The sequence below is a fragment of the Athene noctua genome, chromosome 4, assembly GCF_965140245.1.
Source record: "Athene noctua chromosome 4, bAthNoc1.hap1.1, whole genome shotgun sequence".
Classification (NCBI taxonomy): Eukaryota; Metazoa; Chordata; class Aves; order Strigiformes; family Strigidae; genus Athene; species Athene noctua.
In genome coordinates, this window is record NC_134040.1 from 36,098,443 (window position 1) to 36,116,565 (window position 18,123).

Here is an 18,123-nt window from a genome sequence, read left to right on the forward strand (position 1 = left end):
TCCTTACCTGTGAAGTACAATAAACCCTCCATTCTTGACAGCCTGCATTAAACACTGCAATACAATTATCCTCAGTCACTGGACTGTTATCTCAGGGAATTAAATTAGACTTTCTAGCTTAGAGAACATCAAATTATTTACACAAAATGTTATCGTTGAAACAGATCCAGTTTAGACTATTATATGATGGTTAGGCTAGTAAGGACTAAAAACATCAGGTCACTGATTTAAAACAGAACTAAAAGTTCAATCTGAATCTGAGAGTAGCTGTTGAGTCTTATCAAACAGGCTGTTGCCTATTCAGAACTATGGAAAATCAGTTTTCCATTCAGCCTTGCCTCTAAGTTCCAGCTGTAAAAGTTTCCTTGACGAAGGTTTGTTTGGGACCAATAGTGGTTCTGTGGAAAGTTTCAGTTCAGTTTTTCACAAGTACAAACTATCAGAATTTTCAGTGAAAAAATACAAAACAGCTTTAGACTGATGCTCAGAAATACCCCCGGTAAGTCACTTCTGGTTTGGTATTTTGAACATAACAGTTACCTACAGAGGTAGAGAGAGAAGTGTTCAGGAAATCACAGAATCATATAAATTTGTTCTTTTCCTCAAAAAGGTGTAATGTATTTCATTTTTCTCTCTCTTTCAACACAAACCAAAAATCTGTGAGATTTCCTCTCAGAAAAAGACTATCTTAATTGACTTATTGCACTTATAGCTGAAACGCAAAATGATTAGTTAGCATGTGCTATGTATTTTAAATCGATATAGTTTGTCACAATTATTATTTAAGATTACTCTGTCAAGAATATATCAATACATCTTTCATCCATGAAGGCTTTATGATATATAGTCCTGACTGTTCTAGGCAAAACCTGGTTACAATTTAAATTTGCTTTATATATTTGGATTTTACTTGTATTACCACTATAAAATGTGACAAGAAATCAACATGGAACAACACAATATTTCCAAAGTGAAATACCCCCAATAGATTTACACGTTTTCCATTAGTACTTAGCATTAATATGTAATTTCTTACGTCCACCCTCCAATGTACTCCCATCATGCCCACTCACCACTCACTCCCCTGACCATGGAAGTCTTCCCATTAAACACAATGAAAGCTGTTGCACCAACCTGCCCACATGTCTGAATTTAGAGGGTCAGTCACTTTTTAGGTGCATCTCCAATACACGCCATTTTAAAGCAGCCTACGTCACATCTGCGGATGAGCCAAGAGGGGGTGAGCATCACTTCCCTGCTCCCGGGGGTCCCTGAGCACTCCCAGGCCCTTGCTTGTGTCCTGCTCCCGGGGAATCGCTGAGCACCCCCAGGTCAGGGGATACCCTGGGTCAAAGTTGCTCCCACTGGAATCCCAGCAGAACTCAGCTGAATTCAGTGGGATGGAAATGAGCCCAAAGGATGAAAATACAAATATAATGCTGTGGGATGCTGGTGTTGGATAGTTTCTTCTGAATTTAAAGTGAGGAAAAAAGGAAGGGAAAGAGCAAAACATGATGACAGTTACAAGATGCTATGTTTTCCCTTCCTGATACAAGGAATTTTTCACTTCTCTGCCAGACAGAACCGTAGTGACTGTTGTCATTACTCTTCTTTCTTATTATTTGAATTGAAATAATTTCTGAAAAAAAGTTTCTTCCCTTTTTCCCCATATACAGGCTAAAATATAAACAGGTAGAGATAAGTATAAAATCCAACCTTTATTCCACTTTGAACAAGCTTGTGTATATCCAAAAAAGGTTCCTTGAGTATGTCTCCTTCAGGACTGAAAATCTTCACATAGCCTTCTTTCTCAAGAATAAAGAGACGATGGGATCCATCCCCACAATGTACTGCTCCAACAGGCTGCCTTAGTCCACTCACAATCTCCTGAATACAGAAGCAGTTGTGCTTGTGTTTTCTAAAAAAATTTTAAAAAATAGTGAGAAACTTGTTCTTTCTTGCAACCACGACACAACAGTGTCCCTAAAAGATAAAATGATTGTCCTGCAGTGATATCAAAACCACAATTAGACAATCCAGAATAAATTATTTCCCTGAATATATGCAAGCAGATAATACTGAAAACCAGTTTGATCTTCACCTGAGCAAAATTTGATTTGTATACACGAAAGAGAAAATTAGTTCAGCTTAGATCTGAAATGTAGAGGAATAGGAGAAATAAAAGTTGGTAAAAGAAGAGAATGATTTATAAATACAGAATTTCTACTGTACAAAAAACACAGTAAATTCCATCAATTTGACTTCTAAAATGCATTTTTAAATAATGACTTATGATGGGACAATCTAATTTAGTTATTTTCACAAAGAAAAATATATGAACTAGATAAATTTAAGATAATGAAATATTTTACTCATAAATTTATTGTAGTTTGTTTAGTAATACTAAACTCAGGTAGAAATGGCTTCCTAGAACTATGTATGATCCACAGGGTGGACCATAACCAAGATCCACAGGGTGGATCAAACCAGGATTCTAACACCTTTTCAGCAACACAAATATCAAATGGTACTGAAATATTGAAGCTAACGTTACTTTCTCTTTTGACGTACACCAGCAGCAGCAAAAGAAAGCAACATCTGGAAAACACAGCTGCTAAGCATAAGCACACACTGAGCTGTTTCACTGTGAAAACCACAGGCTTTGGTAGGTTTTTTTTTTTTTTCAGATTAAACAGCATTTATCTTTATGAACCTGCTGATCTCTTCCTCTTTGTCATATTCTTCCATGTGGTCCAGGGAGTTAGAAGCTGGGCCTCGCACTTGTTTCCTTGGAAAATCTGGAAAGCATACACCACCATCTTTTCTTGCATAGTAGAAGCAAAACTCGTCAGCTGTAGTTTGGAGAAAACCTTAAAAATGCAAAAGAGCATACAAATATTTAGTGTGTTGTCATGTCTGCAGTTTTGTGCCCTCAAACTAATCTCTAAATAGATTATATATTGAGTGGGAAAAGAAGTAATTTTAAACAAAGTGCTAGCTGCATAAAAAGCCTGCTCTGAATAAATACAAACTGAGTATTACCTTTTACAGTTTATTCATCTGTATTTATATTAAACCTTATTTTCAGTGTGCTTAACTAAAAATACCAATTCATTCAAAATACAGTTTACTCATTAAAAAATTAAGAGACAAAGTTCAGAGTTGAGGCTGTGATACACTTTTCCCTCATTTTAACCTTATTAATCAAGTGTAGTACCTGCTGTAAAATAGCTAGAGCAGCTTTCACTTAATTTTTTTTTTTTTTTTTTTTTTTGAGGTGGCTTGTTGTAGTAAAAATTTCAGTAAAGACTTTGGTAAAAGACACGCAACAAAAACTTCGTGGAATGGTGGCAGCAAAGCACATCAGTGGGAGAGGTGAATAATTAGTTGTCTCAGAAAGCAAGATGTACTGCTGAAAGCTGCACAGTGTTGACATGCAGTTGGTCTCTGGTTGACTCCCAGCATTAGAGTGGGTGAACAGAGTGTCCCATCGCGGCGTCTACTTCCTCAGCCCCCATCCCCTGAAAAAGGCCGTGTGTCTTGTACTGCATTGGAGCTGGCTTTTAGCTGGCTTGGATGATAGGTGGTCTTTAAGTTTCAGGTTAAAATGGGAAGAAGGAGTTTGAAGACCTAAGTTGGTAAAATGAGAGCCTCTGAGGAAAAACTCTGCCGCTACTGCTATTACACTAGGTTTAATGACAACAAGAATATCTATTTTTGTCCACAAACCTATTTCTAGTCATTTCTATCCAGTTTTTAGTCTTTACTATTAAATGATACGTATTACTGGCTAGTTATACATGTACTGTTTTACTAAAACATTGTTAATATGGCTTAAGTTACCTTCATTCCTCTTTGCATTATTGGCACACTGGGCTAGGAGGTACTATGGTCCAGGACATAACTCATAGGATACACAGAATTAGCACTTAATTGGAATTAGAGGCCTAATTTATGCATGGCTTTACCACTTGTGAATAATGCAGTAATCCATAGATCTTGGCCATAAAACCTCTAGCATACAACATACAAGACCTGATCAGGGACAGCTGTGTTTCACTGGAAAATGCCAATTTCTTAAAAGCAAAGCTTTTTCAGAAACATTATCAGTTTTGACAAAATTTTAGTTAACATGATGTGTCTGGTCCAAATTCAAACTTCTGGTGTAAATGAAAAGGAGAGAAACAGATACCAAACCTTGTATCACTATACTCCAATGTCTTGTAATTAGGGCATTTCATTAGGAAGAGGAATATTCAGGTCAATGCCCCTCATCTGTCAGGCAAGAGTTTGACCCCAAGTCTCCCATTTCCCAAGTAAATGTCCTAACAACGACTTTATTAGCTATCCTGGGGTGGTCTTTCTGTGGCTTTCTTCATGGAAAATTTCGAAAGAGTTCAATTTCTTCCTTATGTGGAATAGGAAAATTTTTTAGATCCCAGAATTTTTGTGGAGTGGAAAGCCTTTCCCACCCAACTACACTTCTTTCCATATGCATCTTCCTTTAAAAATATTGGAAAAATAACATGACAAAGCCTGCCTTTGATTTCTATAAAATAATATCTGGAAACACATGGAAGTGTGTTGTGGTGTAAAAGTTTAATTACCATGATTTGGAGCTTCAGTAAATATCATCTCTGAAGAGCTGGTTTTAATTTATAGTAGTTTTTTGGAGAAAATGAGAGATAAAATTTCAAGTGGAACAACTGAAGAGGAACTCTGATATAATCATGGAGTAGTATTCCAAGCCTTGTAGATATAATGCCAAAATCAAAGGTAATTAAAATCTTGCTGTTGAATTATTTGACTTAAGAATATACAGTTTTGTCTTCAAGAATTTATTTCTCTAGACACAGTGGATCATTCAAGAAAATGCAATAGCAAATTTGAGGTGTACAGTTTCTAAGAATTTATAGAATTTCCCAAGTATGCCATCTACTATTTACTAAAGATAAACTACACTTGGCTTGAATGTCATCTTTAGTCAGAAAAACTGAGAGCATATTATGATCACATTGTTTACTCAGTGCATGTTCATTTCAGGTAACAATCAGATAGAAACTCAAGACTAATCCCTTACGAAATATTTTATCATGCACTTAAGTACATGTTGCACTGCAGTTGCCTTTTGCTATTTAACAAACCCATCAACCATCAGCAGGTTCCAACAAAGGATAAGGCTTATGTTCCATTTTCTTTAGAAGAGCTCATAAAAAATGGGGTTTGAATTAAACTATGAAAATCTTTATTCAAATACAGCTCTGTCACTGTCCTCTATGACAACCATGCCTGGTAAGGACTGCAACATTTGGTCTTGTGTGAATTTCTGTACTTACTACTTTATTTTCAAAGACTCATACATATCATTACAAATTTCCTACCAGCTGTGTATGTGTTGACAGAGCAGTGCCCATGTTAACAAAGAAAACTGAAATCACAAAGGAAGATTAAATGTAATGTTTTAGTGTTGTACATGTCAGATTTTGCACAGGCTTGCCTTTCTGTGCTTTTAAAACTTTCTGTCTTGCAAACAAGGATCAAACTACAGACTTTTCAAACTAGAGACTTTTCAGTTAGTTACAGTAAAGGCTTTCTGTGTTACCTTTATAAAAAACTGTGGGAAAAAGTTGCATGATTTCAAGCCTTTTCAATGGAGAACTGCTCTCCACTGATCCTCACCTCCTCTCTCCACTCGTATTTGCGGTCAGTTATTCCTCACACTGTATATTCCTTCCTGTCCTACCTTCACCACATTCCACTTCGCTGGATTCCCTGCATATCCACACCCCCGGCTCTTCTCTTTGATACACACCTCAAATGTCATGGTAGCATTTGTCCTGGTCTTTACAGCAAGTCAAATTCCTATTCACTCCCTTCCTTGTTTGCATTGCACACAAGATTGAATATTATCCACTCATCTGAATAGACCTACACTGGCCTAGAGAGCATCTGGAAATCAGGCTCACCTGCTTTATTCCTGCTATGACCTCAAGCATACAGTTTATATTTTATATAAGAAGCATTTTCCTGGTTTGTTGGGGTTTTGGGGTTTGGGTTTTTTTTGGTTTGTACTTTCGACAGCTAGATGTGAATTTGTTCACAAAACCACATTTTCCTCTCCCTTCTCAACTCTCAGTGGAAACTAAATCAAAGAGGTCATTGCAAACTGATTGTTTCAAAATGTAGGAAGCTCAGCGGTAGCTCACATAATTTCCTACTAGTTTTCAAGTGACTAGTGGCCCTCTTCTCATACTCACACATTGCACGCACCTATACACAGGTAGTGCCAGTGTTAATCCCCTTGATCCTCTTGTTAGCAATAGCAATAGTGACTATGAGTCACTACTATTTTTCTGCAGGTCGACTATGTCGACTGTGACTATTAATTGACTATGTTAGAACTTCTGGAACTGTTGTGTGGGTAGCAGAATATCTTAGATTCATAGCATTTTGGGCTGGGGTGCCCACGTTTGGAGGAAAAACATTCATATCAAGCATCTGTTCTGGTAATGCCTGGATTCAGATCTGGGCCTGAATTTACCCACAATCATGTGGAACCCATTTCTTCAAATGAAAATGAAGGAGAGAACGTAGTTCAAAATCCAACTGATGTCCTTGGATGGCAGAATGCACCATGGCTGTGGCACCCGTTGGTTCCTTAGAATATGTGACTTCCACTGGCATGGATTAAGTTTCTGCTCATGCCTAAAGGTGCCTTTCTTTGCTAGCTATATTAATAATAAATATTAGACAGTCTTCTCTTATGACCTTGGAAAACTTAAAATTCATATTGATAGAAGATACTTCATTAAGTCACTTAACTCCAGTGTCTCCATCAGTAATCACTTAAACTGAGGCTTTACAGTAAAGATCAGATGAGAAATAATGAGAACAGTCACCTGGGATGAATCAAGGAAGTTCTAATCTCATAGACTTTGTGAAACATTACACCCCCCTGCATTGACATATCCATACAATCCTACCAGCTGTTGTTATTATTCTGTCTGAATAAATAATTGGGTCCATTTTTTCTTTGGATATTCCTAAAGAAGTCAGTGGAAGTTCTGATACAGTCATAATTGGTGGGCAAACTGTTGTCTTCAAAAGAGTCAATCAAGGATCTGCTAGAGCTTCCATTTTTGCAAAAAGAGACAGAAAAATAAATAAATTTCTGGAGCTAGCTAATGAAAAAAACTGATTTCCCAGTCTTCTTGGTTAACATGTACCACTTAAACTTCAATTCCAGAAAAGATGCTTGCTATCTTAAATTGCTAATAATATTTCTCATTTGTGCAGGATTTAAAGGATAAAATTATTCTTGTAGTCAGCAGTTTCTTTAACCTCCTTTGTATTGGTGTTCAGAAACAATTAGCACTCCCTAATGGAGGAAGAGTAATTATCTGACTTTTTAACAAATGCACAGTGACTCATTGCCAGAGACCTTGGGTTTAGGGGCCTGTTAATTTCCAACTCTTTGTTTAATCCTCCAGGCTAAGCATAGAAAACATAGCTTCCACATTTTCTGTTTTATTCTTTCTTTCACAGTAAAGTAAAATAGAAACCCCAAATAAATTGTTATTTTAATTATTTCTATTTTAGAATGTATAAGACTATTAAACTAAAACTATATAGGCCATCTTCTCAAAAAGAGAGACCTGAATCTTACTTAATACGTTCAGGCAATCCTAGTATAGGTACCAGTCAAGTCACCAAATTAACCCTGTTGGTGGATGTAAGTATGCAAGAACTTTTTGTTAGTACAACCCACTTTCAGAACAAGTATTTAGAATGATTATTAGCATCTGATTGATGTAGGAAAAATCCTATTTTAACTGACGCTAAAGTATGTAAGCTCTTTTCCTGCAAAGCACAGTGCTCTGTCCAGTGCTAAAGTTATGCTTTCATCTGGTTATCTTTCAAGGCAACCTGGGTGGTCACAAAAAGCACTTGACATCTTGATGCACTTCAGCAGTTTTACATATACACAAACTTTGTAGAAAAATAAATTTGTCATTCATCACCACATATGTTGATCTGCGGAGTGAGGTTCCTGTGGCTATAGCTCCTGTGCTGCTCAGCACTTTCTCATTCTCTCTCCCTCCCTCTGCCTCCTCCTTTTTTCTCCCCTTTTCCTCTTTCACTTTTTCCAATTAAACAAATTGTTTCCTCAGAAACACAGGATTTCACAAAACAACTATGAGGGACTTGATCTGCAGAATATGTTAATCATTTGCACTAGCTACAAACTCATGTCAAAAAACATCTTTGTGCTGACTTCTTATATGGGCCAAACATTTAGAATATCTAATCTGTTATCGCTGTTCAGCAGGCAGTCTTGGCAACTGTGATCTATTCTGCTTTGCTTTGGGGAATGTGATAAAGAGCAAGAAACAGCTGGTTTAAGAAAGCCCTAGAAACATCTCTTAGTTTATAAAGACAATAATAATATTTTCATATTTGAATGGGTTGAGATACATGTTAAACCACAGCAAAGGAAAAAGTAAGTAAATTCAAAATGTTTTCTCAAGTCAGTAAAAGAATGCTGCAAAAAACCCCTGCACTCTTGGGATTTCAGGGAAAACAAGTACATACTGTACACACACAATTAAAAAACCCTCCTCCAAATCTCATCCACTTAAACTATCCCCTTTACTCAAACATGTTTATATTATATTACAAAGCTGTGTTCATATGTCAAAAATGACTATTCACAAATTCATTTTTCATATTGCTATCAACTCTTTTATTCCAGTCTGTGTTGCTAGTAAAAAACCACCATCTTAACCAGTTTAATTATTTTCCCCTGTGTGGCATTATTTCTAAGTAGAGTTTGGACAGGGAAAAAAGCATAGTTTAAAAATGACAGTCTTAAACATATAAATAATTTACTATTGAGAATACCAAAGATGTTATTTAATATAATAGTATATTAAGACAGCATTTCTAAAAGAACCATCTTCTGTCGTTATTTTGTTGATACAGTTGCAAGTGATAGCACACATTTGGTGACCACCTTAGACAACACAGGTCAAATTCTGGTTTTGGTTATGTCCAGCTAACTCTACTGATTACAGTGAGGAAGTGTCAGGTTAGTTAAGAAATTGGTTGTTAACAGCATGTTGGAAGTGATTCAAAGATCGCAGAAGTCTATCGAATAGCTCCCTTTGATTTCAATGGGCTTTAAACGCTGTGAAAAAAAGCATCAGTTTCTAGGGTAACAAAACCAGAAAAAACACTTTACGCATCAGCTTTTAGAGTTTACAGCAAACAGCCAGCACCCTTTATTTCTTGCTGTTTAAAGCTATCTATCATTTAGAATCGCCTTTTGGATGGCAAGCTGCTTGTTTACATAATTTGAATGAACATGCTAGCATTTCAGCAAAGGTAATAGTTTCAGGTGCCTTTGACAACAAGCAGTGCTGTGTTTTGTGGAGAGTTTAATAGGAGGGTGGTGAGAAAGCACTCAAAATATTTATCTTACTACATAAGACCCCCTGTGAAGACCCTGAGATATTCTGTCTTTGCTTGGGCAACATCCCCTCGATATCAATCGGCATTTTACCTAGTGAAGAGCTGGATCTATAACTGCTCAGGCAACTTCAACATTTCAAAACAGACATCCTTTATCCCCGTACTTTGTTATAGGTTTTACCTGGTATGTGACCTCTGCAAGTATAATAGAATTCTTTACAATAATCTTTGCACAGGTAGGGAAGAGTTAGTTCTCTTTCAGGTGTTTCCCCTTTCTCAGGTGAGTGGAATAGGTTCTGAGCATGAGGTGAGCAGTGTGCACATTTGATTTCCTCCAGTAGCTTCGCACATTCTGTGTTGTTGGTAACAGAAAGTATCTGCAAGCCACAAACCAGAGACAAATAAACATATGACCTGTTGCCCCATCTTACACAAAAAAAAGATTGCATGATCTAATGTAATAAATAATGCTAGCAGAACCAATACAGTTAGTATAAATGCATCATGTTTCATGTCACAGTTCTGGAAGTACAAAAATTATTACTATGTAATGTGCAGTATGTCATTAGTACAGTGGGATTTTAAGCACTTGTCTCTCTTTCTCAGATGTGAATAAGAGTACTCAAGCTATTTTATGGACCCATGCCTGCAATCTCTTAATCACATAGGTCCCCTCAGAACTAGAGGGTTCATTTACATAAGGAGGAGCTGCAGCAGGCAGCAGGCCTTCTACCCACTTCTCTTACGAGAGATGCTTAGAAACCTAACTTGCAAGGTGACCTGTTCAAGTATCTAGAGACTAAAAATTAAAATTCTACCATCAAAACACATCAGGAAAACCATATCAGGGTATTTGTTAAATAGGTGTATCTTGAACAATACCACAGTCTGGCTACTGAAATGCCTGCTGTGGAGTTCAGCAGGTGCCGTGGATTTTTCATGCTTTAAATGCTGCTCTGCTCTTTGCTCTCCCTAATGCAAACTACTTGGAGGTGGGAAAAGCTGTATGTTTTCAGACATTTCTTTTTTGTAATTGAAAAAGTTTGTAACATCTTGTTTGTCTTGATATTGAAACAGTAACTTTGTCCTGAAAAAAGAGCATATATTATGCATAGTACTTGAAGAAGTACGAAACCACGATTGATGATGTGTTTAAGTAAACACAGGAGCCTAAGGAGCACAATGTCATCAAATCGTGAAAAATAATGGAAAACAGCATAGTCGTCTTTATTAGTCTTTGAATGCAGTGTGCTTTGTTAATCTATTGTTAACCACATGGATTGTTTTTTGATCATTCATCCCAATGGTGGGTAGTGGGAAATGTGTTCTCAGTTGAGAGGGACTGAATCTGATCCAATGCAAAAACAAAGCTCAGGTTCTTTCTGCTCTTCGTTTGACACAGTTATAAACAAAGACCGCAAGACACTTATGTTAAGAAATACTAAAACAGTAAATATTTGAGTTCTGTACAATTTGTAAATATTTGTAAATAGCTCATTGAAAATATTGACATGGTTTTGCTACAGTTCATATCTCTGAGTTGATTTGTAGAAGGACTTTCCAATGTCATTCCCTTGCAGCATAACATTGAAGGGAATTATCTAAATTACTTTTAATAAAATAAGTTACTCAGTGTACGAAGACTCTTGATACGTTTGAGTATGCTGTCTCAAAGGTCAACTCTCTTTTAGGATGCAGTACTTTGATAACACAGGTTAACTCAGCATTTATTTACAGATCATAATTATATAAACCTAAAACACTTAAAAGAAATGCACTCTCCATTGCTTGAAACAGATACATATTCAAAATATTACACAATATATGGCCTGTACAGTTACACAAAATCCCATTTAAAGGAACCTTAATTTAGAAGACAAACTGTTTCCAGGAAGATTTAGTCTTACCATATATATATTGTCAAAAGGACATCTGAAATAGGTACTAAAGTTTAGTGGTGTAAGTTGGACAACCGATTAGAACACCATTTGGCTTCTACCCTTATTCTGGAAGAGCTGCCATTGGCTTCAAAGAATTCATCCAGATTTGCCAGGATCGTTAAATGCATTAAATGTTCTGTTCTTTAGACTATCTGTTCTCAGACTATCCTCGGCTTCATAGCACCTGCAATTAAATAGACTCATAGAATCATTTAGGTTGAAAAAGACCTTTAAGATCATCAAATCCAACCGGTAATGTGATTACCATCTGCCACATATGGTTTATTATCTCTCTCTTCAGACCCTTCTTGGGAATATAATTGTCTCACATCTTCTTTTTGGAAAGGGTTTGTCTTCTTTTTTTTTTTTTTTAAAAAAAAAGCCCTTGAAGACAGTAATCAATTAATTGCATGTTGCATGTATGTCAAAAGGATTGCATTGGCCCTGAATTATTTGGGGAATTTTTTCCACAGCCCCAGCCCCTTGTCTGCTGAGAAAGTTTAGATTCTTTTTGCCAGGTTGCTCATTTGAGCCATAGCAGCAGAACTGTTAACCTCAGTCTTCTTTCTTGGTTTCAGATGTCGCTCTAGATATGGTAGACCTGGGAGGAAATGCCTTGAAGACAAGAACTAAAAATATAAAGATAACTATAACCAAAATGCATAATACCTAAAAATCTGAACTGGACTTAATACTGCCTAAGACTGCAATCCAGGTAGTAAAGAACATACTTTATATGCTTGCAGTAATCCAAACTGCTGAAGCAATCTTCTGCATTAGCTGGACTTTCTTAAGGGATGATGGCATCCTGACCTTGGTACTGTGCGTTGCTGTGGTTCCGATGGGAAGCAGCCTGTATAATTCAGTCAAGTCATTGTTTGCCAAAAACAAAGTCTGAAGCCAATAGGGGATGATGGAAAGCACTATCCATAAATGCTACTTTTTAAGAACATTGTATCACCAAAAAGCTGGGACCTCCAAAGCAAGGATGAAATGACCTGTTTTGGTGTTTCCACTGAAGGAAAGTGCACCATGACTACAGACTCCCCAAAGTACTTGCCTACATTCAGTAGTATCACCTGTTTTGCAAAAGTCTCAGATGTTTTCATCAGTGAGTTGATCTCTGGCAGTAGGCTTTCTTGTGGTAGCAGTATGATGGTGTGTTTAAAAGTACAAGTAAACACGAGGTATTACTAGGTAAATATTCAGTGTGTTTATTGAATTAACTCCATGGTGATGCAGATAGAAAACTGTGCTTCTGCTGGAAGAGTCCAGAACGCATTGTGAACAGGGGAAAATAAATAAATAAATTACAGGATAGCAAAGATAATTTACTGTTTCTTGTGGAAAACGTAATTGACATTGCCTGGTGATACAGGAGAAGTAATGCTTGCCAACATTTCAGTCCTCAAAGTTAAGACAAAAGGAGCCTAATCCCCCTGAGCAGCTGCTATCCAGGAATTAACCACAGGAATTCACCCCCTCATGTCATTTCTGGAATGAATCTTGGTCATATAATAGCTAATCAGAAGATTAAGGCATGAGAGTCAATCAATTATCTGAAAATCAAGTACAATGTTATTTAACTTTTAGAATGCTCAAGCAAAGTAGGGTGGTAACATTTGCTCTGTGTGAGGTCTGATGTATAACTCTGTCCTGGCTGGGAGATAGGGCAACCATTCTATTCTGAATTTCAGTAAATCGATAATGTACTTATCCTGCAGTATATTAAACCAGTTTTAAGCCAAAACTGAAATACTTATTTGAATGAAGCTTTTTCTGTTGGATCTCTACTTTGAAGATGACCTTAAAGTTGACAATGGCTTTGGTGTTTTGAAGAAATGTAAACTAATTTCCTGCTTCAATTTTTAAAGTTGTATGTGAAACCATCAAACTGCAGTGGTTTAAACTAACTGTGCTCTGGAAAATATGTAAAACTTCCAAACATTTATTGCAACATGCCTAATAATGATTATGACTGCTGCTGACTAATTTACAACATCTGTAAGATCATCCTTTAATCTCTAGCCACATGAAAGTAAAATGGGTAGACTAAAGGTAAGATAAATCCTGGAATGTGCAGGAAAGCAGAGCATACTACATTGGTTTATCAACAAGAAGAATAGTGCAAAGAAGAAACATAAGATGACACAATAGACAGAAATTCTTTACGTTGGATATTGTCATCTGGTTTGTGTGCTCTTGTCATATCTGGCTTGAGAAAGGCAGTGTAATTTTGATGTTAACAGAAAAAACACCAGTAAAATAAGTCATTGCATTAAGTTGTATTTGATATACAAGCATTTATGTCTAAAAATCATATGCTTATGAGATTGTTCAGCTGTTGGGTCGAACATATGCTTCTTCTGTATTATAGTGCTGGATTATGTCATTAAAGAGTTCGGTTTCAATTTTAGGGTAATATGTAAATAGATCATTGTACTAAGGCAGCTGTTAAAGGGACCCCAAGATGAGTTATTTGTTTAGTTGGATGTGTTCAACAATAGCCTTTGTTCGTGAAAGAGCCAGAGCAAACAAATGATTGTAAAAGGGCACACTTGAAAACAATTACTTTTCACCCATTCCTTGACAGCCTTGGCTGTGAAACCATCCAAGGTGGAGAGGACTTCTTTGCCTGTCGGGCTGTAAGCAAACTTTTAGAAAAACTGGTATTACAGTGTTTGACTGGGATGTAGAAGCCCTTCATAAACAAGGGGATATTGCAGAAAACTAGAAGGAAAAGAGTTAAATGACAACAACGGATGCCAAAATCTTGCTTGAGCCAGTGCAGTGTTGTATCTGCTCATTATGGTAGCTCTGTTTTTAAGTTCCTAAAACTGTAGGCAAAGGTAGTGTTTTCATTATAAACACAGATCAATAATTTGGTCAAAAATTCTCAAAGACACAGCATCTTAACCAAGAAACTCATGAAAATGTCTACTGAGCATGCTCAAATCTCTTTTTTTTTTTTAAAAAAAAAAAAAAAAGAAGCTAGATTTCAGATTTCTATTAATGTCATAGCCGCTCCATTGTGTAGATGTATGATGGAGTTTGAAAAAGCAGGTTTTGGAACTGTAGTAGAACACAGCTTAGAAAAACATGCTTTAGAAAAGTTCCATTCAAATGTATTCCATAATAGTTTGCCATGTCTTTTAGGGAATGACCATCTAATTCTGTCAAGTATAGATGACATATATTTTGATATAAATGACATAATTTGACATTTTTTTCTAAACATATATTGATATGACAAAGTAGATTTGCGAGTTTCATAAACATTAATCTTTGGTGAAAAACAGTCTGATTTTAAACCCTGTAAAAAATATTCCTTAAAAAATGTAATTTATATATTTTTTAAAATGGTTCAACAGCTCAGAAATAGCTAATGTGGATATATGGTCAATTCCTCACATTTATATCAGGGTTTAGTGCTGTTAGGAAAAAAAATAAATCTAAAGGGAATGAAAAGATATTTTCTAGGTATAGTAAGAAGAGAATAAACCCTTCAACTGCCTGGAGATTGAAAACTAACCAAAATTCAACTTCTAATTTACTGCATTCAGCCAATTACTACAAGGGTCTCCAAGCACTGAATAATCTCAGTAGTATATATGCCACCAAGACATTGCAAACAGGGTGAATTAAGGACATATTTTCCAGTCCTTTTTTTTTTTTTTTTTTTTTTTTCCTTTTTTCTTTTTCCCAGTTAGATCTTTCAGGTTATCTGTGTGTGGTTAGTTTATAGTTTAATTCAATTATCACACAGGAGCTTAATGACACTGTCTCTAGACAACATGAAGAAATATATCTGCCTTGAATCTCAAACTGCTGCTGCATATGGTATGAATAAAGAGAGATCTGCAGCTGAAAACCTGCAGTAAGACAGTTCTCACTCATCTGGGAATAGAGGGGGTAGGACAAATGCTCCCTCAAAAGGCATGAACATTTGGACAGAGCTGGGGACTGAAGGAGAATGATGTTCTCCAGTTTCACCCATTAGTGAACCAACTAACAAACACAATGGTGTTGTTGTTATTCTTTTGCCATAAGCAACAGGACTCTGTGTGTGGGCAGCAGTTTAGTGGGGAGGAGGATAAGTCGACCCCTTTTTGTCCTATTGATTTTTTCCTATTTGCATGACTTGAGCAAATTAAATGATGCAATATGGCTTTTTGTTACAAAACAAAGTGAGAGATACCACCCAGACACATATGTTGATTCGTAGAAGCTGTTTACATGAGAATGGAGTGAAATCTACCGTGAACTGAGCATAAAAATTCGATTCAGGCTGGGTATTTTTTTTTTTTTATTATGCTTGGGCCAGCAAGACTGAAATGCAAGTTTTCCAAGAGTCTCTCAGACCTTGACAACTACAGAGTTGTAACTGAGGAATTCTTAATTAAACCTAAACCGGGATGAAATAAAAGCAAAGCAAAAAAAAAAAAAAAAATAAAAAGACACCTGATTGTTTATTTCACGTGCAGTGATTCTTAATGACATTATTCAGCAGCTTCCCTCCCTGTGCCTACCCCTGGGTGCAACCCTGGTCATCCCGGCAGAGCTTATCAAGCGCAGGGTCCCGCAGGGTGAGGTACCGACGCGTTTGAAAACCGAAGCAACAGGCAGATAAGCAGAATTTAACTGGCCAAAGGAAGCAGAGAACTGACAATTTCAAGAACCCGGTGAGCAGAGAAGGTGCTTCCCTTCACATGACCGCAGCTTGAAATTAGGCAGAGGGGCTGCCAGGTAATGGAAAAGGAAGACCCGGTGTGAGAAACCGGTTATCAGCAAGAAATATTGGAGCAGGCTCTAATTTGGGGGCTCTGCCGCAGCCCATCCACGTTACCTGGAGCAGCACATGGGTCTCCAGGCGGCTGGAGAGCACCGAGGGTTCGGTGCTCCGACACCACCTACTATCCACAGACCTTCCCGACTGAACACGTGGAGCAAATCGGACAAGATTTTTTTCACCCCAGAAAACCAAACCGGACCCAACGGCCAAGTGAACGTCCGGCCCCGGAGCTGCCGGGGCGGCAGCCACAGCCCGCCCAGCGCCGCCACCTCTCCCCGGAGCCGCGCCCGGGTACCTGCGGCCGGCGGGACGGGGACGGGGCGACGCCGGGGGGCCGTAGCCACCGCCAGGAAACTCCGGCGCTACGGACGAAAAAAGTAACTTCCAGGCACAGCCCTACCGGCTCAGCAAAGCGCTGCCCCCGCGGAGCGCCCGTCCCTTCCAGGGCGGCAGATCCGCAGCCGCGGCTCCCGGGGAAAGAAATCAGCACCAGTGTCATGTTTCTGCTTCGCCCTCACCCCCTCCAAGGCAGAAACGGTCCCCCCCGCCCCGCTGCATCCCCCCCGCCCGGGGACCCAGCAGGTTAGCGGCTAGTGCGCGGGCTCCACGAAAAAAAAAACCAAATAAAACCAACCAACAAACAAACAAGTGAAAAAGGAGAAAATCTCCCCCCCAACTCCCCAGCTCCGAAGCAGCCCCAGGTAGTGCCTACCTTGGCCTCGGCGTGCAGCAGCCCCTGCGCGTCGGTGCGGGAGCAGCAGGACAGGCGGGGGTAGAGGCCGCGGCACATCGCCTCCCCGCCGCCCGGCGCCTCCGGGGACAGCACCCGCCGGTCGCGCTTCTTCAGCCGCCTCGGCGGGGTCCCGTTGAGGCACCTTCTCCTCCGGGCGCCGCTCTCCCCAAACTTGGCATCCCCCTCGAAGAAGCAGAGGACCACGGCCACCAGCAGCAGCTTAAACGGCAGCATCTTGAGCATCATGCCTGAGGGAGCGTGTGAATGCACCCAAAACCGGGGGGGTGGGGGGGTAGGGGGGGTGGGGGGAGAAGGAGGGGAATCCCACTGACTTTGCTTTGCACTTCAGATCAGGAAACCACCTCCCTCCCCCAGAAGGGGGGAAAGTCTGGAGGAGAACGGTAACAGCGGCAATCAAAAAGCTCTACGGGGGGGGGGTGGGGGGGGGGGGGGGGTTGGGGGGGGGAAAGCGCCTCGCTCAGCCCCGCTGTCCAAAAAGGCGGGCGCAAGGCAGGAGCGGGAGAAAGGAGCCCCCCGCGCCCCGGCGGGGGGATGCTCGAAGCCGGGCGAAGTTGTGCGAAGGGGACACACCAGGTTTAGCGGCTGCCGCGCCGAGGCGCCGAGGCTCGGGGCGGGCCGGGCAGCGGGCGGCGGCAGCCCGTCCCTTGCCAGCCCATAGGAAGGGTGTCCCCGCGGTGGGACGGCGGCGGCGGCCGGGCCGGGCGATGCCCCCCTCCGCTGCTGCTGCTGCTGCTGCTGCCGGCGGCGGCGGCGGCTCACCAGGGCTCTCATGTTTCGCTCCCTCTTTTCTTCTTCTTTTTAAGCCGCGCGCGGGGAGGTGCTGCCACCGCGCGCCCTGCACGTCACCCGGCGGCACCGGCCGCGCGCGCGCGCCGCCCGCGGAGCGGGGAAAAGGGGCGGGGGGGGGGGGGGGGACGACGGGGGGGGGACGACACCCGGCGGGAAGCGGCGGCGGTGCCCCGCCCTGTGGCGGGCTCCCGGCGGTGGCCCGAGGGTCGCCCCCGCCTCCCCCCCCCCCCCCCCCGCACCCCGCCCTTCCTTCCCCCCCTCCCCGGTGAAGCGGGAACCGGGGTCTCCCGGGGGGCCGCTTCCCTCTCCCGGCCGGCCGGGACTCGGCGGGACCCGGCGGATCCACGTCGGTGCCCGGCGGAAGGTGGGTGCAGCTC

The 18,123-nt window shown here is 40.2% G+C and overlaps 1 protein-coding gene across 1 annotated transcript in view; it reads right to left on the reverse strand.

The window, feature by feature from the left end:
• The window catches only part of HHIP (hedgehog interacting protein), a 72,113-nt gene extending 54,931 nt beyond the window's left edge, over nt 1-17,182 (reverse strand). Inside the window, exons 1-4 of the mRNA XM_074903869.1 lie at nt 16,916-17,182; nt 9,653-9,848; nt 2,714-2,870; nt 1,717-1,918 (exon numbers count right to left, since the gene is read on the reverse strand). Coding sequence (XP_074759970.1) covers nt 1,717-1,918; nt 2,714-2,870; nt 9,653-9,848; nt 16,916-17,182 — 822 coding nt within the window. The remainder of the gene's footprint in view (nt 1-1,716; nt 1,919-2,713; nt 2,871-9,652; nt 9,849-16,915) is intronic.
• Nucleotides 17,183-18,123: the final 941 nt, after the last annotated feature.